Below are 19082 nucleotides of genomic sequence, written 5' to 3'. Positions count from 1 at the left end.
TTGCTTTCTGTAGCCTCTGGATTTTAACTTTCAGTGTATTGGGCACTTTCTGTGCCACATGACTGATACTATCTGTTCTGAATGAAAGATGGACTCAGTTCTGTTAATGGCCTCTCTATATTTGACACCCTGTAGTTTCTTTCTAATGGCTGTTGCCTCCCTTATTCTATGCAATCCTTCACTTGCTTGATGCATATCTTCTTTATCTGATTCTTGGACAATAATGCAGAGACTTCAGGAAACTGGAGTGGATCTCCTGAGACTCACTACTGGTTCTATGGTTTACCTATAGCTTTAACCAATAAGAATGTCAAACCACCACCTCCTCTAACTTATGGTGCCTCCCCCTATTTGTGAAAAATCCCTGTGATGTTGCACTCTATATGTTTTATGGAAATATGTTTATAAGTGTTAATATGATGTAACTGGAATATGCTTCATGCAAAGGGTCTCTTGTAAGGTATCATTACAAACCTTATAATCTACTGAGTGTGTTCATCCTATTTGTATGAATGTATCATTCTTGTATCTAAAATTAGAAATATTAAGTATTACTCTGAGGTCCTATTGTAATTATGCAAAATGTAGGCCATTAATGGTGGCTTAGAATCTTGATGGCTCCCATTATTTAGAACAAGTGGTTGTAAATGTCTCTGTTTACTTGTAAGCCTTCCTGTATGAGTCAGGCTGGAAAGAATGGAGGCTTCGGGTCTCACAGTACATGTGCCCATAACACCTGGTACTGGAATCCGTCTTAAACCTGGTGCTTTTCCATTTAGAAGGAAGGGTGGGAACCCAGAGAGAGACAGTGGATTCCTGCCTTGTGCCAAAGACATAAAGGGGGTGGGGAACAGAACAAAGGGGGCTGCAGTCATGAGAAAACCCCTCGTTACCACCTGAGCTGGAACAAACAAGAACTGTACCAGAGGAAAGGCTCGGGCCCAAACTAAGAAGGAGTCTAGTCTGTGAAAGAAGCTTATTGGAACATCTCTGAGGGTGAGATTTACCTGTATTCAGTTTCTTAATGTATTAAGCGTAGACTTCCTTTTTTTGTTTTATTTTGCTTGGTAACTTATTTGTTCTGTCTGTTAATACTTGAAACCACTTAAATCCTACTTTTATATTTAATAAAATTGTTTTTGTTTATTAATTAACCCAGAGAAAGTGATTAATACCTGGGAGAGCAAACAGCTGTGCATACATCTCTATCAGTGTTATAGAGGGCGGACAATTTATGAGTTTAACCTATATTTATTTGGGAACTGGGTGTTTGGGTGCTGGAGACAGGTGACTTTCTAATCAGTTTTTGGTTAAAGTCTGCCGTTTTGGGGGCGTGGACCAGACCTGTGTCTGTGTTGCAGCAGACTAGCATGTCTGGCTCAACAAGGCAGGGTTCTGGAGTCCCAAGCTAACAGGGAAAACAGGCTCAGGTAGTTTCAGCACATCAGGTAACAGTCCCAAGTTGTGAACCCATCACAATCCCACCACCATCTCCTCTATGTTAATTATATTCCAACTACAAGTCATTATGTAACTATAAAACAAAATACTAAGAATGCAAGAAAATGAGAAAGTGATTTCACATATTGCAGGAAAATAACTTGTGTTATGATTAACTTATTTCTAATATGATATACAGATGACTAAAATGCTATAAAGAGTTGAATATTAGGGTGCAATTAGGGTGTTAAAACAATGAAGTGCATCTTCTGATTTCTCTTCTTAATAGAATGAAGAAGAATTATGTCAAATAGTTTGATTTTACTGACAGATATATGGGGACACTGTTGGTAAATCAAACATTTCTGGTGACGTTTTGTGTCCATATTTATTTGCAAGTTTGAGCTTGCAAATAAATTACATTCAAAATTCACCTTGGTAACAACTATTTTCAAAATCAGCAGGTTCAAATTATGTTAGAAAATGTTACCAACTTTTAACAAAAAATGCTTCTAAACGCTTATAGAGGATTGATTCTGAGATTTCAGTCTAGTCTATTATTTTCTATCTATACTGAGAAATGCAAGACATTACAACAGTTTTTGAACATCCACCCTTTGATTTCATAAAAAGGATAACATAGAACTTGGATGAGTCAGGGCAACACAAAAAAAGATAATTAATAAGGATCTTAGCTATTCCAAAGTGCTGTCAAATTTATGGGTGACCATTCAGGCACTGATTCCTTTCAATCACGTCACTGTTCTGCAGTACACATATTGTGCCCCATAAGAGAGCAACATAGGACACATATCTGACAAGTGCTCTTTCCCCACATTTTTTTTTTTAATTTTGGCGCTATTAGGTATATTAATTAAGGCTGCTGTGACAGCCTGTAAAAAACAGCAGACCTAACATCAAGATGATCATCATATAGGTTTCTCATCCACAATTTACTAAATTTTAAATTGTAAAGAGTGATGACAGATTGTCTATTTCATGTTTAACTTGGCTGGCAGTGAATACTATCATTTTTAAAGAGCTTCTTCAATTACTAAATCTACTACATTTTTCAGGTACATCTCAAAGTTAGAAAGTGAGGGTTCTTGGGATGTGTGAAGGGAGGAGCTGGCACACAGCTGTATTGAATAATATTTATTTATATAGCTAAGCACTCTACAAAACATAGAAAAAGACCTGGGTTCCTGCCCAAAAGAGCTTATGAGCTAAGTTCAGACATACTACAAGTAATAACAGGAACAAGTAGGGTAAAAGGAAAATAATTATTTTAAAGAACACCATATGATGCGTTCCAGTCATTCAGAAACAACACTGCACTGTGCAGAGGGTATAAAGCATGGACTTGCTCAGAATTTTTGTTGTAAATGAGAGATTGAATCTTAGCATGGCCTCAAACAGCCCTGTAATTATTTGTTATTGAACTTCCTAACACTGCTTTATAATTGGTCAGACATATTTAGCTTGTGTCCTATCATATTTTAAATGACGTCTGAGGAAACTTCCACAAGAATTAGTAAATTTCATACTGGGTAACACCTCAGAGCAACATTGCTGCACAGGATTTTTCTTCCTGAATCCAGTGTCCACGAGGCACCTCCTCACTGAAAATGACAAACCCATCAGCCCGATACTGGTGAAATTCAGAACAAAAAACTCTGAATGCACAAATGGCACTCTATCCAATTTGTAGCCATTAAAACAAACGAAAATGCCCTAACAAAACTATAAAACACACATTCCAGGAAAGTATATTGGAATAGATTAAAAGAAATTATTTTCTAGTGACAAGTGTCTTGTTTTTATTTTATTCCTTTTATTTAATTTTTGTCATTTTCACAGGGTCAAATTCAACTCTGTTATAAGCTGGGACAAAAATATTTGCCCCATTTACATGAAAGCTCAATGTAGCTCACAGTATTTTACTCTGTTTTCCTTTATGCCACAATTTCCTAAGATGCCAAACTCTTACATCAATCATTTATGTATTCTTACAACTGGAAGTCCCAATCCCCACTTACCTTTAAGTGAGCCACTTCCCACGTTCCATTTAAGGAGGGGAAACAGGATAATAGGCAAGTACCTCTTTTCTAGTTTCACTAAAGAATCTTGAAACCAACTTAGGAGGGGTGACTGTTTCCAAGCAAAACCAATGAAAAAAAATTGCCTGACCACTCCTTTAAAAGAGAGGGAAGTTTTAAAATCCTTGTTTATATCTCACACGGCAGATATGTTATTTTACCCGTCAACCCTTTGTGAAATAAAATTTTATATATCTATCTATCTATCTATATAGATAGATATATATCTATATCTATATCTATATATATATATATTTGCAATTATGACCTAAATGTTAAGCGCACACGAATGCATGGAAAAATAAGGGGAATGTGTGCCCCATGCAAACACTGAATCCTGTTTCATTTTAGTTCTTACACTGAGCTTTTAAGATCCCTGACCTCATTCACTGACCGCCTTGAAAGTTTGTAGAAAAACTTTTATAATGCATTATAATGCATTATTTGAGAAATAATGCATGGTTATGTTATTAAAGACTGGGCATGCAATCTTAACTTGGCGTTACCTGACATATGAGAGCTTAACTGTGCATTTTAAAAGATCTCTTAACATAATTTAATTGAATTTCTTATTATTGACTTCTTAAAGGAAAATAAGTCATAATCTAAAATTAGTTGGCTACACAGAAGAATACTCTATCCCATTCAAGGCGTGCACTGAAAGAGACAGGGCTCCTAGGGACAGACAGTAGGCCTTACTCTTGATGATCCAGCACATTTGACTCCAGCAGATCAATTTAATAAACAAAGCTCTTATGAAAATGGGACAGTAACTTTCTAAGAGAGTGATCTAAATCTAAAGTCTAGAAAAATGTCAGTCCACTATTAAGTCTTTGATAGGGACCGGTATCTGATGCTTCCAAAGAAAGTGCAAGAAAACCACATAGTGGACAATTATGGAATAATCAGCCCACAGAGGAAATTTCTTTAAGGTGACCACTAGAAAAATTATAACAATCACTTCCTACATAACCCTGGTCCACACTACAGAGTTAGGTCGACGTAAGGCTGCTTATGTCCACCTAACTGTATAAGTGTCTACACTAAAGTGCAGCTCCCACTGATATAACTCACCCACTACACCAACTTAATAACCCCACCTCCAAGAGAGGCATAGCACTTAGGTCAAGGTAGTTAGGTCAACACAGTGTCAGTGCAGACACTGTGTTGCTTACATCAAATGTTGCTGCCTTTCAGAAGCTGTCCCACAATGAATCACAGTGACCACTGAATCGATGCAAGAGCTCCTCGTAAGGATGCACACTGCCAACACAAGGAATGTAATGTGGACATGCAAAAGTGATGTAATTACTGTGATGGCTATAGTCAACGTAATTTAGGTCAACTTAATTTTGTAGTATAGACTTGCTCTTAGAGTGCACTCTGATTTCATTTCTCTTAAAACTTACATTTTAAAAGACAGTTTTAAACCTTCCACCATATCCCAAATCAGGAATTCAAGCCCTGTCACTAGTTAAAAATTTCTTGCCATTTCTTGCCACTGTATGATGTATGAATATATCGGACCTACAGTAATACAATCCCACATCGCAACAATCTTCTGTCATCTGCTTCTTGCAGAGACAGGGGAAAGCACAGGTCACTCATTAAACCTGAAATGCAGGGATCACTTTACTACTCTCCCTAATAAACTGAGGAAGAGAACTGTGGTGCAGGAGATGCTAGTCTGACACTATGTCAAATAGGTTTCATGGGTGTACTCTTTCTGGGAGATACTTCTAGATTCCTAGTCACTAAGGATGCTCCATCTCGTGGACATGCACCCCTCACTCGAGGTTAACAGTTTCACTGTTCCAGCAGAGTTTAGCTGTGGTGGGAGGTCACAATTACACAAAGTGATGCAATCTCTTTGGTAACTTCACCCAGTCCCTTAGGGAGCTTCAAAATTAGCATGATTAATATAGTTTTTGATCCAATATTACACTGAAAGCCAATGAACAAGGGCATAAAACCAAGAGGAGCACTCAGAATGAAAATAATGAGATATTTGGGGTATTCAGCAAAACGTAAATACTGCAGATACCAGCGCTAATAAAATTTTATTTGATTAATCCAATCCTGTTTGAATTAGTCTGTTTTTGCAAATACTATATTCAGGCTATTCTGAATCTTTTCTTCTCCATTAATACGTGTTTGATATGAGTGAAGCCATGAACATTTTAATAAAATAGTAACCATTCAAAATTTGTATAGAGGGTTTGAACAATCCTGACAAAAGATGAGATTAAACTATGTTTCGATGTGCAAGCCATGAGAACTTGATCTTATCCAAAAAAGCCACAGACTTAACAAATCAAATGTTTTAGTTTACTTGATTTATATTTTAATATTTCAATTTTAATTAGTTAATAAAGAAAAGACAGAAGTATGCATAAATACTCACAGTAATAGTGTCCAAGAGCTTTGCCATATGTTTAATAATTTCACCATGGTGTGCAGGCTGTGTTTGTAGCAGTTTCTTAATGACAACTACACTTTCAGCCACTACTATTTCTGATAAAGACAAAAACAAGTTAGAATATTTTTTTAAAAAGTGTTTATGCATATGGAATACAAATAATGTGCACCAAATTGTCAGCAACTGTTTCAAAACTGTAAACGATCTAACAAGTTTAACTGCAAAACTAATTTAATTTATAATAGTAGCATAAATGTGCAGATCTTTTCTAAATCTGAAGACAGGCCCTGCTCCAACAAGCAAGTTATGAGAGGGAAAAAAAAGAGGAGGAAGGATCGTGGTAACAAATAACAAAAGCATGTCCCATTATACACACTTCTTGAGGATTCCTTTTAATTAAGTTGTAATGTGTCTGTACTTAATTTTTTTATTTTTAAATAAGTCATTCTAGAGGCACAAATACCTATTCCACATAATTAAATTGTAGTATTTAATGGACTCTCAAAGAAATATAGGTTGTTCAGAAAATTGCCAGCTAATTCAACAAACAGTAAAAATAGCTAAACACTGCATTTGCACACTCCCCTCTCCCCCCATCCTCTCTCCCAAGTCCATAATCTAATCTCTAGTACATTCAAATGAGGATCCTAAATAGGCAAGCTGTTTGAAGATTTATGTCCAAGTCATGCACCGGAATGCTTAACTACTGTAACAAGTAACATTCGCAGCCTGATCAACTTGTATGAAATATGCAGTTTTTGAAGCTGAAAAACCCTCATTGGTGCAGAGGTAAGCACCTATGCAAGAATAAACTCATGTAAGGAAAGATGAAGGAAAGTCAAACATAGTCAAGGTTGAAACCAAAGCAATAAATAACTAAATAAATAAATAGACTGTTTTCATATCCACTAGAAAAAGCAGACAATTATTTTTCCTCATACTGTACATGCGCTTTGAAAACAATCATTGGGGAAAGGTAAACTTATATTTCCCCAAACAGATCACAACATCCTCATATTTGGATAGTTAATCCAACACATGGATTGTTCATTTTCAATTTACATCAGTAATCAGAAAGAAAAGGAAAGATGTACAAAAGAAGAGTAGTGAGGGAAAGAAATCCCTTAAATATTACCATGGTCATCTAGAAATTAGAAGAGCTCACTGTGGTGGATTTTTGTTTTAAAAATTACAGCTGTAGCTATCCATGGATACCTCTTGAACCTCTGAAGAGCTTAAATTTTAGCGCCCAGTTTTATGTGTCGTTCTCCATTTGACATGACAACTAAGTCATTTCTCCAAACTAATTTCTTGAATCAAGGTTAAAATTACAAAATTAGAGACAAACGTCAAGGCTTACCGGCATGGGGGCAGGAAGTTAATCCAAGCTGACTAAAAAGCGTGAATTTAAAGTGGATCGCATTAAGCTAAACCAAATTAAGGCCACTTTCATTCTGAATGAAACTGTCCAAACAGGGATTTAATGCAATGTAAGTAATGCAATGTAAGTAATCCACTTTAAATTTACACTTTCAGTTAATACAGATTAATCTTCCTGAGAATCCCTTTGTAGAAAAAACCCTAAATTTCAAAATGCATCTCTTCCACAGACCCCAAGGATTTACGCAATCCTACCGTCGAGGTTATTTTGGAGAGCATTTTGCCCCCTTCCACCATTGCCAAAAATTACAATGAAAGAACAAGTAAAAAATAAAAAGTGTCAAACTTGTCAAGTGACAATTTTTCAACAAACCTGTAAGTAGTTTGGAGGGTTGAGGAGGGGAAAGAAACAGAATTCCCAAAAATAATCCTTGTAGTGACATTTTCCTTGAATCCCACTTACTAGTGAGGGTAAATGAACAGCAAATTAAAACAAGGACTATCTAAAACAGTTTGTGTCTGCATAATACAAAGTTTGAAGAGTAACTGCTTCCACAAAAGAGGCTATTTAGGAGTCCAAATATGCCCCCCCTCCCCCCGGCATCTTCTGTATCAGTCAAAGATAATAGGCACAGCCCTTTGGCTCAGTGTTTGTAATAATTTCAAGCAATGATAACATCTGATCTTTTTCCTTCCTATAATAAGTAATAAGATATGGTCAAAATGCAAGAACAACTTTAAGTGTAGTGATATACACAGAACACTAGAAACTGCAAACCAACAAAATGAAAGTTAATTGATTATGCAGTATGCTTTGTTAAAAAAGATTATACTACATCAAACTAATAAAATCATGCTCAAAAGTCAAGTGTTTACACAAGAAAAGAAAACTAGTTTAAACCAAAACCTAACTAAGGTGGGTTCTAAGATATGCTTAAAAGTCACAGGCATTGTGGAAATACACATGATAAAGTGCATTGTAAATTATGTACAAAGAAATTTATGAAATATCACTACAGGAACCACTTTCAGAAGCAGTTAGAAGCAAATAAGTATATGTGATAGGAGCAAGTTTGAAGTACTGAATTGGAAATATAAAGCAGATGAACTGGCATGATTCCGGTTAAAAGAATATAGCTGCCAATAAAAATGTTAAATGTAAAGTACAAATGAGAGGAAAATAAATTAATATCAGAATACAATTGGAAGTAATCTAGAATAATAAGTTTGTGCACTGTGAAGTTTATTTTCTGAATATGGAGGATTCAAAAACCAGCAAGACATACTGGCGAATATATTACTACATTGGCAAAAAACCAACAGTTAGGTGGTTTAACATCTCAGAAGTGAAAATCAAGCAGCAACATTAGGATGAAAAGATACAATCTTATAAAATTAATACAATGTGTGATGAGCATTAATCAAAACAAGGAAACCTATATACAATTACGTATTCATCTGCCAGTCTACGAACAAAAATTAGTTAAAGTTCAAATACAGATTGAGCAACATGGAATGTAATGAAAGAATCAGAAGTAACACAAAACTCCTAGACAGTCTAGACTGTAGACACACTATAGCAATACTCCACAGGAATAATGGAGCTACAACTAAAGTAAAAAAGATTACAGGAAATGTAATGATAAATGAGGTATTAATTCTAAAACCAGCAACAGGTTCTTTTGAATGAAACAGTTCACCTGGGAGGTTTGGTAATTGGGAAACAGTAAATATAAAAAGGTATTCTGGTGAGGATTGTCTGGACAAATAGAAATTGTAAGATGTGTCAGCAGCTTCTCAATTCTCTACACCAAGTCACTGACCACTAATCATAACATTCTCAAATCACTACTGCAAGCTTTGGCAAAAAGATTTCTACACAATACTGGAATGAGTATTTAACTCAGGAAACACAATCACCAAAAAAAAGCCTTTGACATATCAACTCATCAAAATCATACTGTGTTGAGTCACACAAAATTCCATTTTAGTAATCCATAGTGCTATAGCAGGAAACAAAAATCACACAGTGACCCACAAGTTGAACGGTACGAATTACAATAATTTTCCCAAGTGAAAATTTAACCATTCCAGCACCGTTCAGAAATCCACAAATAAATTATTTAGGAAAAACATACAGAATATTAAAATGGCACTGGAAAAAACAAGAGCTTCGAAAGAGGCTCCAACTTGCAGTGCAGCATTTTGTATGACAGACACATTTTACTAGGAAAATAAGGTTCATTGGTTATATATGTTAACTGAGGGCTGAAGCAACTAAATATGAAACTGAAGAGGCTATTTCATGCATATTACAGAATCTGTGTAAAAGGCATTTTAAAAGAGGCTAAGATGTATTTATAGCAAGTACACTCATTTGGAGGGTACAGCCTCTTTGAACCACAGGAAGACAGTATGAAGCACCTATTTGAGACAATGAAAGGGTATGCAAATAGCTGTCAAACTGTTCTTCCTTGTAACAAATTTGCTGGCTGTGTGGATACTTGGCAACCCTTTCCACACTCCACGCTCTGACCTTGTTGATACTTTTCCCCTGCACTAGCACATTACCTTGATCCTTAAACCAAGCAAATATATATTTTGTTTAATACAATATGCACAGTTAAAGTTCTCTTTTACTTTATTACTGATAGATAAGATATCACCAGCTCTAGTGTTATTCCCCTTATGAAGTACAGGGCATACTTGTTCAAATGGATATTTACCTATCAGAAAAAAAGTAATTGCATTTTCATACTCTACTACAACATTTAAAAAATATATATAATGAATTTGTGTAAGCTTGGCACAACCTGAAACAGAAAAAGTAACTAGGTCACCTCAGAAAGTAAACTTACTGAAATTCTAGTTTGTACACTCAGGACAGAACAAAGAAGTGGCTTCATACCCAATTTGTCTCCGACAGGTTTGAAATTAGTTTCTCAATCTTAATGGGACCAGCACCAGAGAACCCACCTTAGCAAAGCAATTGTTTCAAGAAATGTAGCAATCACGTGGGAGTTTTCACAGAGAAGACAGGAGAGAAGGCAGAACTTCTGATGTGCTGAGGAAAGCACAAGGAAATAAGAAAAACTAATTCTAAGCCTTGCCATACCTTCCACAAACAAGGGTGAGAAAGGAGAGAGGGGAGAATCTGTGTGGGATTTTGATTTTATTTATGTAAAAGTGCTATTACGTAAGCTTCTGTATGCAGAAATTTGTAAATCAGGTCCTGGAAATTGCTCAAGATTGAAATTTAGCAGAAAGAATGCAGGGTAAGATGGGTCATTACCAAAACTTTACGCCCCCACCCCCACCCCATTCCTAGATGCCGACTCCAAATTATGGTAAATTCTTGCACAGGTGTGCTACAGGCAAGTAGGGGTTTCTTGTGCCCTCTTCTATGATCAACTACATGTCATTCAACTGATCTGAAAGAAGTCAAAAGGACAATGTTGTTACAGCAAAGATATGGAGCAAAAGACCAGTAGCAATGCTTAATAAAAACTGCTGACAACTTTCTAATGCCTGTTTGTTTGGGGGCAGTTCCTGATTTAGAAGTGATTGCAAGATGGACATCACAAACTTCTAAAAGCTGAAAACATCATGAGAGCATGATCATTACTTTCTCTTAAGTCTGTAAGCGATGAAAAGACCACCTCTGTAATTACTGTCTCTCCTAGTAGCTGCAGACATATTGGGTGAACAAAGCTGTTCAGAAATGACTAAGAAATCCTTAGCAAAATGAACAGCGGCCCAGGCTATTAGAGGGATGAAAATATTCCATACTAACATGATATAAAGGAAGGAGCACGCTGGAAGAAACATTTTTCATTTAGCCAAAAAGGTAGAGGGCATGAGAAGAGAAGGCAAACCCATATTCTGTTATTCAGGGCCACCAGCCACAAAAACAAAAATAAAATGGATATACAAGTAACTGAAATAAAATATTCAAAAACTGTTTGATGCTTTTAGCGACTGAATTAAACTAAGGCCTCATTTGCCTTTACAAAAAACTGATCTAAATAAATTAATGTTTGTACACTACTTTGAGATCCCCGAGCGAAAAGCTGAGCTCCCACAAACCCCACTGAAGTCAATGGGAGCAATAGGAGCTTAGCATCATTGAAAGAAAAATAATCAGGTCTCCTATTTAGGTGCATAAACATGAATTCAGGAACCTAACTTTCAACATTTTGACTAATATTATTTATCCCTCTTCTGTATCATTAGTCCCAACTAGTAAGTTTGTCTTTAAAGCTCACTCCTCTGAAGACTTGAGTATTTCCAAGTAGATTGTGCCAAACATACTGTATCTCATATTAACAGACAGTAATTGTAATTTCCTTATTTGTTTCGTTCTGGGTGTTTATTATATAACTGCACTAACTACTGGTGCCTTTGTCAAAAGACAGATGTGTAGTGTTTTGCTACAGTATTCTATTTGGCCTCTATCCACCCCTTGTGCTCCTAAGCGATTTGTGTATAAAATTAATAGGAAGCTAAATTACAAAACCAAACCAAGTTTGGAGCTGCCTATTCTAAAACTGTTTAATATGCTCTTTGATTTCACCATTTATATATACAAAATGCCATTCCCCTGCTTTTAGCACCCTCTGCAGGCTAACTGTTTTAATGCAACTGAACATACTATTAGACAAAATATTAAACTACTATTCGCTGTGAAACACATTGCATATCTTTTAATTACTACATTTTGAACAATTACAGGTGTCAGTGTAACTGCACACTGGGAGTAATGCATTGCTTTCTTTAAAGTGGAGTGGGGAGTCAAACTACGAAAACAATTTCAAACCACAGGATAAATCAAGCAATGTTATTATTTGTCTAGCTGAGTTTGTTATTCCACAGCCACGCCAATTGACTTCAAACAGACATCACGATTCAATATACTTTTTTAATCTGTTGCTACCTGTGGATCCTGCCAAGATGATGATTCAAGCTATCAAGTCATTCAAAAACATAAACAGAACAGTTAGCTTACCATCCCTGTTGGACAACAAACACACTAAGCCGTTAAGGCATGTGTCAGTCACTTCTGAGATGTTGGTTGCACATCTGCCTATAGCTTGAATTGTAGCTGCAGCAAATTGTTTATCTTGGCTTTTCACATAGGTCTGGAGAAAACAGGATTTCCATTAGTCAACACACTGGTCTTATTAACTGGAAACTTACCTTATTATCTGTATTAAATAAATGTACTTTAGACTAAATTTAATTTACAAAGCAATATTGCACATTAGAAATTATGCTGCTATCCTGTATTTTTAAGAACGTATTGTCTTGCCAGTTTCTGTCACCTGTGATGACAGAGGCCTCTGACTGCGGGGGGAGGGCGAGGGGGAGGGGAAGGGCAAGGGCAATCACCCAAAAGCAGAAATTAGTTTGAGTGCAAGGCTGAAGGAGGTTGATGAGCTCTCTCTTCAGGGAGGTTTCAGTCCATTTAACTAGCTGCATCTGTAAATCTATGAATAACCAACCTGTCTGAAAAAAGAACCGGTTTCTTTTGGGGAAGCCCAGCCTGAGAACTGGAGGAATGAAAATAGCTGACAGATGAGAGGAAGGACACACACTGTTGACACTACAGACTGCACATGTAGCGAAGATGTATAAAGTAATAGGAAAAATATAGTAGATAACACTTTACTCTATTCCAATTATTTAAAGAAGAGGAATTAGCAGCCAGTGATAGTGACCAAATGTTGCTAAATCTAAAACATTGTCTTCTTAACCCAACTTAACAATGGAATTCACTTGGCAGGATTTGTTTTAACAAACATTTGAGTTTCATTCCTTACATTTTTGCCTCTCTGTGACCGATAGTAGTATGCAGCAATGTTCAAAGCAAAAACATAGTTAAAATAATTCATTCCTACATCCCAGAAAAGCTCTATAGGTTGTATCATACAGTCTCTGTTTCATACAAAGAGCATCTTATACAGCAACAAGACTATCGATTAAAAATTTCCAAGTTCATCTACAGAAAGTTTATAATACATGTAATACGTTAACAGAATGCAATTTATGCAAGAAGAATACTCTTGAATTGTGCACAGACCTGAAATTCTCGAAGTAGTGTTGATATGTTGGCCTCATTTGCTAAATTTGTCAAGATTTCAAGCTGAAGGAGAGAAGAGATTTTATTACAAGTTGATTAAAATAAGCAGAAAACATTTTTTTAGAAATTATATGCATAATGTATTTTATCTACAAGAAAAAGTACCACTTAAAAACTTAAAAGAACACTTAATAGTTGAGACAGAAATCTGAAGTACCCTGAAATGTTAACATCCTCCAGAACCTAAAGAATGTGCTTTCAAAGCAACACAGTAGGGCTCAGCCCTGCATTTCCCACTAGCTGTAGCTCTACATAGTGCCACTGTATAACTAGTAGAGCAGAAATGCTTTTGGTGATATGTTTTCCAACATGATGTAGACAAAACAAAGAAAAAAAGAAGCATGGGACATGATTAGGCTGCAGAGTGGGGGGGGGGGGGAGAATAAAGTGCCAGAGAGCAGTGAATGAAATTTCCCTGAAGTTTCTTGAGAACTCATTCTCAAAGCAGCTGTGATCAAGAGTCCTTATTTGAGGAAAATAGGTGCTTCCATAGCATTCATCAAATTCTGTTTTGACAAATTACAGCTCTTCCTCAAAAATCTCTCTCTAATTTTTGGTGAGGAAAAAGATAAAATCACTCTTGATATGCTACACCTGTGTGCCATATCAAAAGTTTCATGCTTTGAGGCTGTATCAACACTGAAGCACAAAGTTCCCTATTTGGAGACCTCCAATGCAGTCTGAATCCAGAACATAGCCAGAAAGGACCTTTAGCAAGAGAAACAGCTGGTAATAGGAACACAGTAACTGAATGAGATATGCATCTGGATTTAGAAAAGTTTTGACTAATTATCTGGTTCTGAATGGAACAACATAAACGGCAGGTGTCCCCAACTTAAAGTGGGAAGTTTGACAGGTCTGCATACTTGAACACTTAAGTTTTAGGAGTAAATTTTGAACACTGAGGTTTTTTTAAATGATGTGTAAAACAATTTAGCACTGATTAACTTTTCTGAAACACTACATATTGCATTTAATAGTAATGTTTTGCATTTTTTTCATCTTCATAGCACTTAACAATTTAACCACCACCTTGTAAATAATGACAACACTGTGAGAGCAGAATGTCAGATATCCACAACAAATGTGGTGAAATAAAGGACAGGTTTTATTTTTTGTTTTAATGCAAGCTGTTAATTAAAAAACATGACTGAAATACACCGCTACCTCAATATAAAGCCACCCGATATAACACGAATTTGGATATAACGCGGTAAAGCAGTGCTCTGGAGTCGGGGGGGGGGGGGGTGCTGCGCACTCTGGTGGATCAAAGCAAGTTCAATATACGGTTTCACCTATAATGCAGTAAGATTTTTTGGCTCCCAAGGACAGCGTTATATCTAGGTAGAGGTGTGCCAGGAATAATATAGGACTAGTATTTGCTAGCAGTCCCATTAATAAAGTGCACTTTTCAGAAAGTGTACAGTAACATTTACTCCCAAAATATTTATATAAAAATGATGGGTTTCTCTCTCTCACCACAATACCCCTGCTGCACTCCATTCTCTTGTTTTTATGTACAAGTTTGTTGAAACACCATAAGTCTTACCAAAGATATGGGACCATAAGGGTTAGCCCTCTTCACCTTTTAAAACACTCACAGTTATTCCCAACCTGGCAGCCACCTCCTACTTCTCCTTGCCTTCTTCCTTTGTCTCCTGAGAGTGATTTGATTCTGTATGCCTGTCCCTGACTCCTCCCATTTCCCAGCATGCTCAGCAGTTTGCTCTAAAGTGAGGCCACAAAGCCTTTCCATTTTAACACTGGAGTGGGTCAGAGAAGCCTTAAGTTCTCAATTCACCAGTTTAAACAAAGGCTAGCTTCCTCCATAAGCCCTACATTTACAGTTTCAAGTAAGAAGAAAGATTATATTAGGATCTGTTCTCTAGTCTGTCCCCCTAAAATCAGGAGCTCTCCAACCACCTAAGACAGAACTAAGATAAGAAAACTCATCTACCATTCTCTCAAACTTCTGGACCTTAGTAAAACCTGGACAGAGTTCAGATCTACAAATGGAACTCTAGAGTTACAGGTCACAGCAGGCATCTCTCTCCATGTACAGTGTGTGTACTGGAAAGACAAAAAAATTATATCACTATATACTCCATAAGTCCTAAATTTGAGTCCTAAATTTTATGGTCATCTCTGCACAGAAAAGTGAAGTTCTGGACAATACTAAACCTGACCTCTATTCCCAACTCTCTCTCTCATACACACAGTGTGACTGTATCTCAAATTTCCTGAATTATAAAATGGGAATAATAATACTTTCCCACCATCATAAAACATTGAGATCTTGAAGAGAAAAGCCAAGCATATCTGCTAGTTATATCAAGTAACTCTGAGTGGACACCTCTTCAGATAGAAAGAGAGCCATTGCTACCTTACACAACATTTCCATTCAGCATATTCAGTTAGCCTGATGTACCAGGAAATCACCCATTTGCCTGCCCCAAATGCCATCTGTAGAAATCAGATTGAAAAAGCAGAATAGTTCAGAGACACATGAGTTTCACAGCAGTCAAAGAGTATGTTACTTTCCTGTTAGAAATACTAAGTAATCATACAGTATATACGTGAAAATTATATATATATATATATATATATATATATATATATATATATATATAATGTATTATAAAACACACCTTTGATGTTTTGATCATTGTTGGATCAGTTGACCTAACATAGAAACTCTTCAGGTAAGGTTCAAACATCCCCTGAAAAATAAAAGCCATTGAAGTAGTAGTTGTGCCTATGCTTAATTTAAAGTATAATCTAGAAAATGCTAAGCAAGGTATACCTTTCTTTGAATTGACATAGTTGCAATATTCTGCAGAACAATATACTGCACTTCCCTAGAAATCAAAGAGAGAGTACTGTTGAATATATTTATCAAAGTTACATATTCGGAGGACAGTATATTAAAAGCAAAAAAAAATGTATTGCTGAAAGGTTTTTAGTTGAATTTTCAATAAATATCTATGAATATTCTTTCTATGCATATAAGCTACCATATATATTTGACTTATAAAATATATTCGAGTATGCCAAAGAAACAAGAAAAAGTTAAGGCGTGACAGCTATTACATGTCACTTATCAGTTTTATAGCAAGATGCAGCACAAATTTAGGACTGTCACTTTCAAAAGGCAGAAAATGTGGTTGAAGTAATATTTATTATTGGACCACTTCTGTTGATGAAAGAGACAAGCTGAGCTCTTCTTCAGATCACCCACCTTCCCTATAAAATCCTGGGACCAACACAGCCTACAACAACACTGCATACTTTTAAAAGGAAAATATTATTTTTCAATGTAATGATGTAGCCTTTGTTTGACATAATTTTTTTTGTTTTTTAGTTTGAGGAAAGATGTAAGGATTTATTTAGGACTTTTGAAGCTAGCATTGCAAGACATACAGCAAACCAGAAACTCAGGAAGGTCCCATATATTTCTAGATAGTGAGACTAAAAAGAATCCGACGAAGTGGGTATTCACCCACGAAAGCTCATGCTGCAAAATGTCTGTTAGTCTATAAGGTGCCACAGGATTCTTTGTTGCTTAAAAAGAAAATGTTTACTCTTTGCACTACAGAAACTACTGTGGTAGACAACCATTTGGCTTCACCTAATATTTTTGCTGTAAATGTGGGATGGACAATACTTTTCAACAGGTGTTTTAAAAGTAGTTTTCCAAGGATAAATCTCAAAAAAGTGAGTGGTTTGGGGTATATTCTGCTAGTCCCAGGTATCTGTCAGAGGGCTGTGTGCATATTCTGGTAAACCATAGACCACTACAAAAATAGATAAATATTTATAGCACAAATATATAACATTAAAAATGTGCAGAAATTTGACTATGACTATGAAATTTGACTATGAATATCTTGGTTTAGAGGTGATCTAGGTTCAATCCAAACACTTCCATATTTTGGTTTCTCTACCTCTCAGTGGTGGCTGCTACCATAGCCTACCTCAGACTTATTTAATGTTTATGAAGACAGTAAAGAATTACAAAGTATTATAATTTCCAACAGTTCCATGCAAGCCCAAACTAACTTTTTTCACTGTTCCCATGTGTATACCGAGCAGTCAGTCATGTTCATTTCCCAGAGTACAGGAGCAATGTCTAGGAGCAATGAGGTGCTCATAGCTAGGGGGTACATGAAATAAACGGAGAGTCCTGCAAAAATGTTCTGTTTAGTGGTATAAATTGGTGTTTAATCATAGATTCTTACGGTTGAAAGGTCAGGAAGTCATCTAGTGCAAACCCCTGCTCAGAGCAGGACCAATCCCCAACTAAATCCCCAAATTCCTAAATGGCTCCCCTCAAGGACTGAACTCACAACCCTGGGTTTAGCAGGCCAATGCTCAAACCACTGAGCTATCCCTCCCCAGAACTGTTTTGGCAGGCTTTTGCAAGCACCAGCTTAGACCCAATGTACAGTTACATGTAATTTAAAACTGAACAACAAACTGTTTAGCAAGTTCTGTTTGAAGTTCAGCAAAAGAGCTTGACCCACCTATTGCTACGAAGTAAACGCACTAAGGATTTAGAAACAATGCCAGCTTCAGACTTCGGTGCCAAGTGCCAGTAAAGCTGGGCAACTGCCATCACCACCTGAAAATACAATGTTAACATGCAGAACAATCTGCTACCTTAAAGTAACTACACAATGTTCTACTTTCAAGCTGTAAAATTACACACTCATTGCTTGTACAAAGATTTAAATTTCTATTTTTGCATATGTAATCTTTGATACCAAGGGGTTGTTCAAAAGCCAAGATATATTTTCATTTCTGAATTATAATCTAATGAATAACTTACACTCCTCTCAGTAATAAATAAATAAATAATAATCAGATGTAGCTAAAGTGCTAATCAAACTGATATTTTAAGAAACCAGAACTTACAGCCTTATCAGTACAAATGAATGAGAAAATTCCCTTTCTTTAAATCTATATAAAGCTTTTTATTTTTATTAAATCTAGCTCCAGTAATAGCTGTTCATTAATTAGTTTTAAACAGTAATACCATCACCAAAAACCTTTTCCTATTACCATATTAATCAATCTATACAATGGTATTTGCATTTAATAATGACCTACAAGGACATAAAACAACAAAAGGAAACCTGTAGGGTTATGTGCTTGTGATCCAAGTAACAAAATGTAAGAGACCGTAAAAAAAAAAAATAATTGATTTTTAAGACTTAATAGGTCCTCCTCCTGGAAACAAAGCTAATGTACCAATATTTTTAAAAGGGTACACGGGATGACTCTTAACTACAGGTTGGGCAGCCTAATATTCTGAACAAAACCATGAAAGGGCTCACAAGGGATGCAGTCTGGCAAGAATTAAAAGAATGACCACCTCAAATTGAACATGATCCAACAATATGATGCTGTTGCAAAAAAAGACTATTATTCTGGGGTGTAGTAACAGGAATGTCTTATATAAGACACAGGAGGCAACTGTCCCCTCTGCTTAGCAATGGAGAGGCCTCAGCTGAAGTACTGTGTCCAGTGTTGGACACCATACTTTAAGATACATATGGACAAATTAGAGATTGTCACTTTTTATTGCTCTCCTCTGGACTAAGTT

The 19082-nt window shown here is 36.2% G+C and overlaps 1 protein-coding gene across 2 annotated transcripts in view; it reads right to left on the bottom strand.

Annotated features, from left to right (window-relative positions):
• Window positions 1–19082, bottom strand: part of AP3B1 (adaptor related protein complex 3 subunit beta 1) — a 261412-nt gene that overhangs the window by 130491 nt on the left and 111839 nt on the right. For both annotated transcript variants that reach the window (XR_005600381.1, XM_039544543.1), the window contains exons 9-14: window positions 18001–18098; window positions 16281–16335; window positions 16126–16197; window positions 13418–13480; window positions 12344–12476; window positions 5944–6053 (exon numbers count right to left, since the gene is read on the bottom strand). Coding sequence is in view for 1 of the 2 variants with exons in the window: in XM_039544543.1 (XP_039400477.1) it covers window positions 5944–6053; window positions 12344–12476; window positions 13418–13480; window positions 16126–16197; window positions 16281–16335; window positions 18001–18098 (531 nt within the window). In the remaining variant the exon portion in view is untranslated. The remainder of the gene's footprint in view (window positions 1–5943; window positions 6054–12343; window positions 12477–13417; window positions 13481–16125; window positions 16198–16280; window positions 16336–18000; window positions 18099–19082) is intronic.

This window comes from Mauremys reevesii, linkage group 6, assembly GCF_016161935.1.
Source record: "Mauremys reevesii isolate NIE-2019 linkage group 6, ASM1616193v1, whole genome shotgun sequence".
NCBI classification, from domain to species: domain Eukaryota; kingdom Metazoa; phylum Chordata; order Testudines; family Geoemydidae; genus Mauremys; species Mauremys reevesii.
This window is presented reverse-complemented; position numbering and strand designations above follow the sequence as displayed.